The sequence below is a fragment of the Enoplosus armatus genome, chromosome 22 (genome assembly GCF_043641665.1).
Source record: "Enoplosus armatus isolate fEnoArm2 chromosome 22, fEnoArm2.hap1, whole genome shotgun sequence".
Taxonomy (NCBI): domain Eukaryota; kingdom Metazoa; phylum Chordata; class Actinopteri; order Centrarchiformes; family Enoplosidae; genus Enoplosus; species Enoplosus armatus.
Window position 1 is genome coordinate 1,628,649 of NC_092201.1, and position 13,895 is coordinate 1,642,543.

At 43.8% G+C, this 13,895-nt stretch overlaps 1 protein-coding gene across 1 annotated transcript; it reads right to left on the reverse strand.

Annotated features, from left to right (window-relative positions):
* Positions 1-281: 281 nt before the first annotated feature.
* Positions 282-13,757, reverse strand: dyrk2 (dual-specificity tyrosine-(Y)-phosphorylation regulated kinase 2). Its single transcript, XM_070928974.1, has 7 exons — positions 13,718-13,757; positions 6,716-6,819; positions 3,246-3,588; positions 2,919-3,082; positions 2,426-2,815; positions 2,212-2,302; positions 282-1,078 (listed from the first exon to the last, which is right to left on the reverse strand). The coding sequence occupies exons 1-7, from the start codon at positions 13,755-13,757 to the stop codon at positions 435-437; spliced, it is 1,776 nt and encodes a 591-aa protein (XP_070785075.1). The 3' UTR covers positions 282-434.
* Between the last annotated feature and the right edge of the window lie 138 nt (positions 13,758-13,895).

Below are 13,895 nucleotides of genomic sequence, written 5' to 3' on the forward strand. Positions count from 1 at the left end.
ATAGATTCTGTGCTAAAAACATAAAAAAAAGTCTTGTTCCCTCCGTCAGCACCATGTTTGTTGATGTGTTTGAGTGTTTGGAGCTACAGAGTGGTGTGGTGTGTTCTGATTGTCTGAGCAGCCCCACAATCATTTTAAACATATGTGGTCACTTCCTGTCTTGCTGCTCACAACGTAAAAGAACTGAACGCACCCCAATTCATCAATAAAGTTTCCTTCAGCTCAGCCTGGCCATTCTGCTAATTTTAACACCCCAACGCTAAGTTTCCATTTGTCCTGAACGCACTCCAGCAACGCTGTGAAAACCAGCGTGAAAAAACCAAACGCTCTTCAAAACTGGACAAACCAGTTTTATTCAGTTCCAGCTGGTTTGCTCACGCTGCTCACGAGCACAGCTAACAACTCCCACCACAGCGAGCGGGGTGCATTCACTCTCAGCTGACCAGCTTGGGCAGAACCGTCCTAGGCTGGATGTTTCCGTTGGCATCGGTGATCGCTGCCAAGTTAGTCCTGGTTTTGGAGGAGGAGGACGTGGTTGTTGAGGAGGTGGTGGCGAGCTTGGAGATGGAGGTGATGGCGCCGTCGGTTGTGCCCCGTTTGGAGGAGGAGGTCTTTTCCCCTGTGGTGGTTCCTGTTGGCGGCTTGGGAAGTCGCCTCCTCAGCCACGGGTGGCGCAGCGCCTGGCTGGGCGTCATCCTGAGCGCCGGGTCCCACTCCAGACACTGTTTAAGGAAGTCTAAGAACAGTGGGTCATCGCAGCCCTTCAGCGCTGCGCTCCAGTCCTTGCTGCCCGGCGGGCCGCGTACCTTCCCTCTTCGCGAGCGGCCACCATTCAGCACAGTGGTGCCGTCGGGCAGCGTGGTGACGGTGCAGTACCGCGGGTAGCCTTTGGACGACACAAAGTTCTTGGCTCTCTTGGAGGCGTCAAGGAGCTTCTGGCTGGGCATGCCCAGTAGTTCGATGATGCAGGCCAGCTGGTCGGCTTCGTCTTCACCCGGCAACAGCGGGTAACCGGTCAGCAGCTCAGCCAGGATGCAGCCCAGAGACCACATGTCGATAGGCATCCCATACCTGGAGCCTGGAGGAGAGGAGATTCACTTTCAAAATCCACATTCAACCATCAAAATGATCTGCTGATAAATACTTCACATTCCCACTGATCATTTTCAGTTTTTAGACTGATGGAGTGGTTTCCACCGTCCAGGCAGCCACTGGTTTCACTGTATTTCTACTTGTTGAGAGGAGAAACCTGCTGCAGATGGATTATACTTTACATACAAACATTTATCCGTCTTTAGTTTTGTGTTAAAGTACTGCATTCATCCATGATCTGAGAATTGTATGCGCTGTGCTGACAAGCTCTGTTGTCAGAAAACAAAACATTTGGTTGTTTCTTGCACAAACCCTTTAACACCGCCCCCCCTTTGACTGTGGTCTGCCAGAGCTAAAAATAACGTGACTATTTTTGATTATGTTAAGTCGGACCTTTGCAATGAATGTGGTCATGAAATCTTCTAGGATTTATTACATTGTTGGACTTGCAGACTGCTTTAAAGGTAGACAGACAAAACATTTCTAAGGGTTATGTTGTGCTTATTATTTTCACAACCGGTTGTTCTCTTTGAAACTGACCACAATAACAAGAGTCTAATCTCTCAATACATATTATATATTGCATGTTCTACATAGTGCTACCAAGGGTGGGTAGTTGAAGGTGACAAAGACAGCTGACCCTTGAAGTACAATACCAGTGTGTGTGCATGTTTTACCTCCTTCAAAGGAATCGTTTAACAATTAGGAAATAAGTAAAATGATTGGTTTTCTTGGAGTTAGATGAGAATCTCGATACCACTCTCCAATCTGTAGAGTGAATATGAAGCTACAGCCAGCAGCCCATTAGCTTAGCATTACAGTTCCTTTGTGTAAAGTTGTGGTTTTACAGGGACTATGTGCTGGACCTTTTCTTGACCAGGAGCAGTAACTTACTGGAGTCTTGTTGCAACCAGCAGAGACTCTTGCAGAGTTTTAAACTGCATGTTGATAGCAAACAAACATTAAGTTCAGTGAACATCGACTGCACAGGGAGTGTCAAGTCTCAGCAAATTTGGTTTTCATGGCTGGAATGACCTGAAACCAGCGAACCAAAACAAAGTGAAAAGATGAAAGCTAAGGCAAAGGCTGTTTTCAGTTTTCCATGTTCGTTCTTCTTACCTAGAATGACCTCTGGCGCTCGGTAGAACCTGGACTGGATGTAGGTGTAAACTCTCTGATGTTCATAACAGCTAGAACCAAAATCTATGACCTGGAGAGAGACAGAAACAGAAAGACAGCATGTTTTATAGCTCGATTAAGACTTTAGTGGCACAGATTTGAGTGGCTGCTACTTGGCAGCGCACAGAAAAACGAGGTGAAAATGAAGTCTTACCTTGATGCCGCTGCGTCCCTGCTGCTTGAGCAAAATGTTCTCAGGCTTGAGGTCGCAGTGGATGATGCGGTTCTTGTGCAGCGAGTCCAGACACTGCAGGATGGAGTGGGCGAACTTCCTGACCAGCGGGAGGCTGAAGCCCTGGAACTTGTTCTTCTTGATGAGCTCGTACAGGTTCATGCTGAGCAGCTCGAAGGTCATGCAGATGTGGTTTCGGAAGGTGAAGTTCTCCAGCATGTGGATGACGTTCATGCTCGAGTCCTTGTCCTGCTTCCTCAGGTGTTCCAGGATGCGGATCTCCTCCGCCGCCTGCCGGTGGAAGCGTTTCTCGTTGCGGACCATCTTCAGAGCCACGTGGGTCTGCGACTTGTGATCGAAGGCCTTCACCACCTGCGGGGGAGGAGGTACACCATGCTCTCATTAATCTTACATCTAACAGACCAGAAGGTTTATGACACACATCTATCACTAGTCGCACTATTACTAGTCGCACCTGTCCAAAGCTGCCCTTGCCGATGACCTTCAGGACTTCGTAGCGGTAGGAGATGTGGTCGTGTGGAACGTGGATGTAGGATCCCTGATCATCGTCATAGCCGCCATTGTTGGCTCCGCCCATGACCCCTGACCTCTTCTTAGCATTCGGACCAACAAAATACACTGAGGAGAAGCAAGAACATCATTCTCATTCCCAAGACCAAAACATTCAGTTTCACTGATTCGTCTAATGGAATTTACCTCAACGACAGATTGTTGGTTTGTTATCATCAGCATCAACCGATGAAAACGTGCATCTTTAGGAGGACAGTTTAAACGGACTCACCCTCGGGGTAGCTGAACACCTCGTGGTGTTCGAACGACGACATCTTGGACATGAACTGCTTCATGGCATGCTCCGGGGACAAGGAGGTGGGCTTTGGCTTGCTGTCCGTCGACTTGTTGGAGGCGGCGCTGCCCTGCCGACAGTGGTGGGCGGGCTCCGAGGCCGAGGTCTGGCGGTCCGGCAGAGGCAGGCCCGGCCGGGTGGAGCTGAGCGGAGCCAGGCCATTGGGCTGGGAGGTCAGGACCGGACGCTTGTTGGTGTTCTCCTCGTACAGCTGGGTGACGTGGACCTGCGACTGCGACGACAGCTGGACGGCGTCCGACATGGCGGCCTTAGAGCCTCCCTGAAGGGAAACACAAACAGACATCAGCCACAGGGTGAGGACAGTCTGGACAACACGAGAAGTGAGACTGCAACTCATGATTTCAATGATACCGTCTGTTGATTTTGAAAGCAGCGATATTGAAAGGTGAAAGGCACAGGTGCATGCTGGTGTTCTAAAAACAACAGGAAGTTAGTTTGGCCGCTGATCGACAGTCAGCAGTTACAGCAGCAGCAGATGTGACACACAGCTCATGGAGGACATGAAGGTACTACAGCACCCCTTCTCATAACTCTAAATCTGAACACACAGAGTCTGAACACAGGGGGGGCCCACAGTGTCGGACTTTGAAAACCCCTGGACTAGGTCCCATAAATCTAGATGACCTCTTCAGGGGTGTCATTAATACAAATACTATAAAAATGCAGCGTCTCCAGTGGACAGGGACGCTATAACACGGTCTCATATCAAAACATACAATCATATAAAACTGAGAAAATATGAAAATCCTCACATTTAAGAAGCTAAAATATTTGTTCTTTATGGACAGTATGTTTATTTAAAGGGCCATCCTGGTGTGTTTTTGTATTTTAATCTAAATCATGTATAATTGCAAATACTGTTGACTTGATTACTTTATATGATTGTTCCTTCAAACGTTTTGTCAAAGGGATGTTATTGTTGTCAACCACTTAGTGATATCTGCTGAAAAATATACCAATAACAACGTGTGGTGTCTGAAAATCAAACCTCAACGTTAACTTTCGTGGTTTTTGTTGAAAAGATAACACAAGCCAACTCTCAAATCTCAGATGTCGGGGTGTTCTTGAACACAACACAGGAGGCTGTCGGGGTGAACATCTGGATAATTAATACCCACAAATTAGTTATGTGTTCCCTCAAATGAAGAACTCATTCAGTCTGTGACTGAAGGACTAACACAGAGACAGCTGTCTCTCTCTCTCTGTCTTTGTCTCTCGCTCACTGAGTCACTCCCTGTTACCGTGGTGACCAGCACACCTGGGTCCTTTCAGATAACAGAGGTGCATTTGGTTTCAGTTCACTGTCTCACACACACACACACACGGCTCAGTTCAAAGAGCTGAGAGTGTGTGTGTGTGTGTGTGTGTGTGTGTGTGTGTGTTGTCAGTAGTTACAGTGACACATCAGAGTGTTTGGCTCTGTTGACTCCTCCCTCACCTGACAACACCTTGACACACACACACACACACACACAAATGACTCAAATTACTTGTTTTGTTCACAGAAAACAGACAAAAGCAGCAAATGCGGGAATCCATGAGTTTATTTTTATTAATTAATTTATCTCATTGGCCTCATACTTTTGGCTCATCACGTAGTAAAGGTGGAAACAAAAGTACCAGATTAACTTTTAATACTTATAGAATAGATAATCGTGACTGCAGGGTTGCATAGTGAAGGTTCCCCGCATGACATGAAATAAAGAGCGACTCCACTAACGTGAGAAGACATTATATTACATCACTATTAAATATTAGCCTCATTAGGTGGAGTCACATATTTGATGAGTGAGACAACTGTTTAAACCGACAACTACACTGATAATCATTGATAATGTCTGACTCAGCAGCTCAGCAGGTGAAATTGGTTATCAAAGGTTGTCAAATCTGCTCGGGCCAATAAGTGGTTACCTCACTCATTAATGATACAGAGCCTCTGATTGGTTCAATTCCCTGAAGTTAATATTTCACTTCATAAAAGCCTCCACTATAATATGTTACGGGAAACCCTGTCGGGTTTACTCTGAAGGTAATACATGCTGCATCAGTTCCTTTATACCATTAGTCCTGTGTGTGTGTGTGTGTGTGTGTGTCCTTCACACCAGCCTATAAACCAATCAGCTGTTTAAAGCATCCTGGAGCAGAAGGCTATTATTAGTCGAGTGGCTCCAGCTGACTGTTCCAGAGAACTGCTGCTCAGTTCACCCCAATGCAAGTCTAGTCGATTTTTATTCATATAGAGGCCAATATCACAAATCACAAATTTATAACCTGTACAGCATACGACCCCCTCTGTCCTCAGACCCTCAGAGGAGGAAAAACTCCCCAAAACAAAACAGGGAAAACATGGAAGAAAGCTCCGGAAGAGCAGCAGAGGAGGATCCCTCTCCCAAGACGGACAGACAGGAAATACATGTCGATACAGAACAGACCAACATAGTGAAATTACAGGAAGGACAATCATTCCTTCACAGAGCTAACAGCAGGCTAACACGCTAACTGCAGCTTGCTAGTGTTCTAAAGCCAGCGTGACTCTGACACAGTGGCAGGTTGATGCAGCTCTAGACTAGGTTGTCAATTACTGATTGTATGATTTGGTGGTTCAACCCCTGGCTCCTTCTGACCACATGTTGACGTGTCCTTAAGCAAGACACTGACCCCCAAAGTGCTCCAGATGTGTGTATGTAGAGGACAAAAAGCCAAATGTATATAATGTAACACAAGCCAGGATACACTGGCACGTGTTTCTGTATGAGTTGCCGATGTTTATATTGTTCCTCAAACATATTTAGGTTTCAAAAACACTACATTATCTATTAATCTAGGATGAACACAGATTCTATCCTTACTTCAGACATGCAGATATATTGCACTGCAAAAATGACTTTAAATACCAGCTTTACTTTCCAAAGTTCGGTTGCTTTGAGTTTATATGAAAGTGCTCTACCTTCCCTTCTGTGCTGCAGACATGTTGCAGTGATGCACCAGGGCTTCAGTATCACTACGGCTTGAAATATTTCCATATTGGTGAAAATATATTAACTTAGCTTCAGCACAAATTCTAAAACAATAAAGTTTGGGGAATATAAACATGCTTTCTAAATATATCTAAATGGATTTAGACCAAAGAACGAGTAAACAGGCCAAAGGAGGACAGTTTTTCACTCGATGCCATCGACACCCGTCAGTCTGCACTTACAGTGAAGGTACTGATGTCCAATTCAAAGTGCTTATCACAGCCACCTGTTAAGAAGTGTGAGTGTTGCTCTCTATCATTGTTGTTATATAAATATAAGGAATTAACCCACCAACGACATCAGTAATGCAGTAAATTGGTGCCGATAACGTAAAATGAAAGGTGTGTGTGTGTGTGTGTGTGTTGGTACCGTCAGGGGGTTGTGGTTGTTGTTGCGGAGCCGCGGCAGGGCGGCAGGCGACGTTGTCTGAGAGCCACTGTGACCAGGAGAGTAGACCGGCTCGCCCACTTTGCCTGGAAATAAAAAAAAAAGAAAGAAAGAGACAGAGGATGATGATTCTTATTCAGATGACATTAGTGTCATTTCTGTGTGTCCAATACAGAGATAAATCCAGTGTTTAGCCTAGCTTAGCACAAAGACTGGACACAGGGGGAAACTGCTACCATCCAACATTGTGTTTCTTGTCCGCTGGTGTTAGCAGCAGTTAGCTTCGGAGCTATCTGTTGACCGCATCTCTACAGTCTTTCTCTCATTGTGGGGTTGCCAGGTTTGGGCTCTGACTAATTAGTGGTGTTACACTGGAAGCAGACTACATGACAAAGTATCAACCTTTCAAAGTACAAGATGTGTCGATGCCTCCCTTCAACATACCAAGTATCAGATGTCATGACCACCATGAAAAGAGCTTGTTACGCAACAGACATATCAGGAACATGCACACACAAACACATATAGAGACACGGCCTTGACTGCCTCCATATATAACAGCTTCTTTAAAGATGTGCACTGACTGATCAGCACCACCTCTTTGCTTAAATGCACCAATCACAGCTAATCATGACAACTTCTGTCATCTTTTTGCTCTGATGCTTTTACATCATTTGCCACAAACTACTAAAAAGACACAAGAGGATGTGGTGAATATCTGACAGCAACATTTTTCTCACTCAGCTCCTGTAAAATATGAAGTGAATGTGCTGTTAGACAGCTTTGAGTTTGCTTTGCTTTATTGGAAACAGGTTTTTCCCCACTTTTGATAAAACTAGAAGCTAAATAAACAAATGTACTCCCTGGCCACTTAATTAGGAACACCTATAGAGTCTAATCCAGCTCTGACTGCCACATATTCTACCTTTATGAACCTTATAATGGCCAGAGTTTGTTTCTTAGAGGTGTTAATTCCACTATATGTTTATATTAAAACATTAGAGACACATCTCAATATAAAGCAGTTTATGGCTGAGGTGTTGCATTGGACTGGATCAGATGTTACAGGTGTACCTAATAAACTGGCCACTGAGTGTACACCCCTGAACTGAAATCAACTGAAGCTGCCTTGGACCGGGCTGACCCCGGCTAAAGTGATCCGGTCTAGTCTGGAGGCTGTGGGTCCTGCAGGTTGACTCAGTCTAAGGAGGATGAACGTTTTAATATAGCCTGATAATCCTCGATACATTGCCTACCTCTCTCTACCACTCCATCTTTCTCTGAAGCGTCACCACCTTTAATAGAAACATGTCAATAGCAACAACACAGTGGGGTTAAAGGTCAGAGGTCACAGCGGACCACCATCTTCATACACTGAAGAGTTGAGCGCGATAATAAGTGTTCGACCAACTTTCCTGCCACCGTTCTTATCTGCTTCTACTTCAGTCGGAGGTTTCGAGACATCTTCCTCAGTCACAACTAAACACAGTCCAGTCAGGACCTCGTCGTCTCAGTAATCATGAAGAACATCAACATCAGCCATAAACACCAAACTAAACAAACAAACTGCAGCGGCAGCGTTAACGATCTTCGCCTGTAGATCACACATCAGCATCATAATAGCTTAATATTAATCATTAAGGATAGGGAGTATTTCAGGTGATGTCTTCTAATTGCTCGTTTTTGTCCGACCGAAACACAAAAACATTTGGATTCATTTCCGATGATATGAAACAGAGAAATGCTCACATTTGAGAGGCTGGATCAGCAAATGTTTGGAGTTTTTGCGTGAAAAATAATTAAATTGACTAAATGATTTACGAAACATCGTTTAAACTCTGGCCGGATCGACAGTTTCTGAAACTGCTGGAAATATCAGGAGGTGATGTGACAAAGTCTACAGCTGGATGATGATGGACAGAATAAACAGATATGAAGGTGAGAACCAGACACGTGTCCTGATCAGCATTTAAGCTGCAGGGACCCTCACAGGCCACCTTCCTGGGTTCGTGCAGGTTGAAGCAGACAGATGGTCTCGGCTGCTGCTCTCTGCCTTTAATCTGAACGCTCACTGTAATCCTGCTAATGAGGACGACTCGGGGAGACAAATCACATTCAGCAACTCCACAGAGTGCAGACTGCCAACACACGACTACATGATGAAGAACATGCAAACACCACAGCCTCTGATGTGCATCATCATCACCGTGATACACCTGATGAGGCAAACAGACTGCATTCAAAGCTGAATACAAACTGCAGACGCAGCACAAACACGCCGCAGTAAAACAATGCAGCCTCTAATGCATCTTCACTATAATCCTGCTAATGACTGAGCCTGAGGACGACAATCGATATCGCAATATATTCTGATCGGGTTATCAATACACAGGCACTTACACACACTTGTTCTGTTGAGTTTTCTTACTTTCCTGCAGACTAATGCAGAAACATACATTGATTAACTGATTAGACAACTAGTGAGAGAATATTTGGAATATTTTGTTGATAAATTACTTCAATTAGTCACTTATCAAAATTATTCTGTCAATGAACTAACTTAATTATTCCTATTATTTAACAAACTTGAAGCAAACTAATAGCCTAAAACAATACAGCACCGTACCCTCCAGTATCGCTCGGGCTCTGATTCAAACTGGCCTCTGAGCCCTTCATCAGCTCTACAGCACTCTGCCTGTGCAGTGCATACGGATATAGTACCAGGGATCTATACATACAGTATTCCTTGCTGCGAGCCGGACAGATGCACGCTAGCAGAGTGGAAAAGCAGCATGCTGAATGTGAACTTGACACCGAGCTGGAGATGCCAGAGCGCCGGCGAACACGCTCGGCATGCTGCTCGACAGGACGAGTGGGAAAATCTGCAGCAACGTGACCGCAGACATGCAGCGCTGTGACGCTCAGATGGGTCACAAACTGACAGAGGTGCTGAGGTAAAACACTACAAAGTTCAGAAAGTGAAAATTTCACCACTGTCGATGAATCACTGGAGTTTTTAGGATGCCAGTTGCACACTGTCGACTGGTTCTACCGACATTCTTAAGTTCCTACTGTAAAAACAACTACGTCAAGTATAATTAGAAGTCTAAAAGCCAATATCAGTTTGTTCTACAGGCCTCAGTATGCTTACTGCTGCTACACCTGTCAAACTGTGCAGTTTACAAAGATAACGGTGGCAGATTTACCAGCACAATTCTTAATGATTTTGAAACAATGAGTCCCTGATGTCACACAGACAAAAACAGTTTATGTCTTTTAGTCTGACAACTTTGCCCGACAAAACGCAAAAGTCATGGGCAGATTTTATAAACTGTAGCCTAGCTAATTAAGCTAATGTTAGCTGCAGGGGGAAAACATGACAGTGGATGTGCTAGGTGTGACGCAAAACTGTAACCCCACAATATCATGTAGTATGAAATGGGCCTTGGAGGTAACGTTCAGTTACTGCTGTAGGTAGGTAGTTAGCCGGACATGCTAACATTTGCAACATTAGAGCAGACAAACAGTGTTTAATCCACTTTGGAAAGGCTAAATAAAGACACCACCCTCTAAACTCAGTGTATACAGTGAATGGCTCTTAGTACAGCTACAGAAGTGTGCTCTCATCCCCATTTATACAATTCAATAAGCCGAGACTACATAGACACTAGTTCATTTGAAGCATACTGAGGGCTTAAAAATAGCCGGTGGTGAATGTAGTATTAGACACTGTTCCCGCTGCTCAACAGAAATGGAGGAGCTGCTCACAGCTGGCAACATTGTGGGACTGTGGTGAGAAACTTCTAGACAAAAACATCCACTAATAAATTCTCCTTGTGAAAAGATTTTATATTAATCAATACTTCATTTGTGAAGCTTTCAAATTGGAACCTGGGTAAATAGTTATTGACTAAACATCCTAATTTGATTGACATTTGTTGGTTGTCACTATGTATTATCAACGCAAGTACAAATGTAGAAATGCATGCTTTATAGTGTTGGTGTTTACAAAACTGGGGCACAAAAATGGAACAAAACGCAGCCTGAAGCAGCACAAACTGTCACCACACAGTCTCCAGGAGGAAACACTGGCTTCAAATTCAAACCACCAATGAACTGGTAATAAAGCCACCAATATGGTGAATACGTGCAGTAAGTAGAGGGATGAGACCGCAGACAGAGCCGTATGAAAGGCCTGCTACCTGCCGAGCAGGAAGTTCAACCTTCGGTGCCACAATCATGAGGTTAACAGCCAACATGTGAGTGTAATTTTATTACTTGATAGTTATAAAATCTGCCCTTAAAAAACAAGATCAAAAATACTGCTGACATTAGTTTGACAGTGATAAAGACTTATTGACTTGATAACTATTTGATTCATAAATGTAACAATCAGACTGACACAGAATACACTATGATGAAGCCAATACTGGCGAGATATTGGCTAATCGATTTTAATAATAATCATTATTGTCTATCAATTATTACAAACTCAACTGCAATATTATATACAAGCCAACAGTGATCTGACAGTGACCATAAGGCTATCTGCAAATCTGTACAGTCTGTACACTTAGTATTAGAGTTAATAACCTCTGAGCCACATTAATGTTGACATTACAGGTTAGTTGTCTGTGTTTACATTATGTAACTACATGTCTCTACATACAAACACTACTTTCACACTACAATACTATTCTGTGTTTACATTACAATAGTCAGCTTCCAAACCACAATTACAGTGATATTACCAAGCAGGCTAACAGTGGGCTAGTGGTAGTCACAGGGCTACTTGAGGACATCTAATAGGAGCCTGTGTTTACATTCAGTTTCTTATGCTGGGCAAGTAGTGGCAACATGGCTACTTAATGATGGAATAAAAACATACATTACAACAAACACTGTCTGCAGGCTAATAGTGCTTCAGCCCTAATCGGCGACAATATGTAGCCACCTCAAGGCACCTGAACATTTCAGTTGCTCAGGCGTTCATAAAATTAGATTTAAGACAGAAATGTATTATGGCAGGAATATTAATGATTAAAACTACAGTCTTATTTATAAATTGTGCGGCCACCAGTGGCAGCACTGAGGGCACTGCTGCTGGGAAGACTGAATCGTCTTCAAGAGAAGTTAGCACCCTCTGTTAGAATAACTTTTAGTTACTTTACGCTCACCTGACACAGGTTTCATCCACCTTAAAAGTTGCTAAGACAGGGCGTCATGGTGTCCACGACCAATACCACGTAACCGTGACGTCCCCAATTTGAATCCCCTTCTTTCTTTGTCTGCACATTTCCTGTCTGATTTCCTTACCAAAAGATATTTAAAAAGTTACTAAAAACACTACGAATGTTATAACGCCTCAGCTGCTGAAGTGTCCAGCTTCCTAAAGACGGCTTCCCAGAATCATGATGCTATTGGATCAAGGCTAGGTTAGCTGTGCCAACTACAGCTACCTAATAAGGTGGACAAGTAGGTTGCCTTAAAGCTCGACTCAACAGATATTAGTTACAACAGAATTTAATGAATCTACATTATTTCACATGTTAGTCTATAATACTTCCTATTATTACAGATAGTTGTCTTGAGGCGACAGACATTTATATTTTACCTATAATAGGTCTGATACTGGATTTTTGAAGCCAATATAAATATTTAAAAGTTAAAACTCTGTAACAATATATATCAACCGTTATTTGTTCTTTAAAGACATAACATCAAACATTTGTGACAAGCAGCCCTTAAATTTGGTTATTACAGAATAGAACTCTGGTATGTTCTGAGCGACGTTTTACAGTAGAAATATAAACGTATCAGGGCTCTCTGGTGGACAAATCCTGAATTATCTCAAACATGTCTTTGTACTACAATTTGTTGTTAGTTTTCTGCTGAACATATTTGCTGAAACCGATAAGCTACAACTGGCCAATGATACTGACCACGCCAATATATTGGTCTGGCCCTAATTGCTAAATGACTATTGGCTAACATTAAATATTTACATTTAAATGATGATAAATCATTATAGCGTTCTATAAATACCCATCGTCATGCTAGAAACCTCTGGAGAACAAAGTAAATGTCTTCTAATGGTTTAAAAAGAGACATTAGCAGCTCAGGAAGCCGTAAAACAACAACACGGAGCTGCAGCGTGAATATGAGAATAGCTAACTGTCCATAACAGCATTAGCATGTTTGTCAAGCTACTTCAATGACATGAGGCGTTTGATTGTTAGATATTTTCGAAGTGACAGCCAGAAAAAAGACATTATACTGACGTTAAAACACCGAAGAGAAGCCAAGTGACCTCTGACTGAACTGAACCGAGGCTTTATTTCGGTCTGCAGGAGCTGGAGGCCAAAAATTACCCAGCAACCGAAAACACACACACACACGCTAAAACACCACCACATACCATACCTAACATTACACACACACACACACACACACACACACACACACAATACACCGTGAAACACCTTACAGGCACCAAACTATCGTAAAGGCTCGACAAACAGCTAAATGAGACACAAGCAGAGCAGGGACACACCGGGAAACCTGTCTGTGCTGCTGCTGCTGTCACCTCTCGTCTGTCGGTTAGCTAACGCTATCTAAAAATAAACCTGACAGACAGAAGAGGAAGACGTCTGGAGCAGCTTTCAGTTTGCTTGTTTGTTTGTTTGTTTTGTTCCTACATTCAAACCACAGCTTCTCCGCTTTGTCTCCCTTTTATAAGATTAACTACAGAGATAATTTAGTGAGCGGAGGAAGGAAGGCGAGACAGAGTCTGTTTATATTCCTGTTAGCTAGCAGTGCTTCAAGCCCTTCCCTCAGTTGGTGTTTTCCTCCGTTTCTGGCTCTTTACGTTTTAATTTACGCTAGATTAAAGAGAGGTCATCAGAGGCGGGGAATCAACGGTGTGTCCCCGCCACACTGGCCGGGCTCAGGCGCCCTCTGGCCGGCTACAGAGGCTGTGCTCACCCGTCGGGAGGACCGAGGTTCCGGGCTTCTTGGTTAACATGGCGGCCGCTCCTCTCCTCTGGACACAGACAGACAGGACGCCTCCTCTTCCTCCATCTGCAGCTCCTCCTCTTCCTCCTCCTCCCCACTCCTCCTCTTTCTAATCCCTCTGTTCACTAACTCCTTCACACTCCAGGAT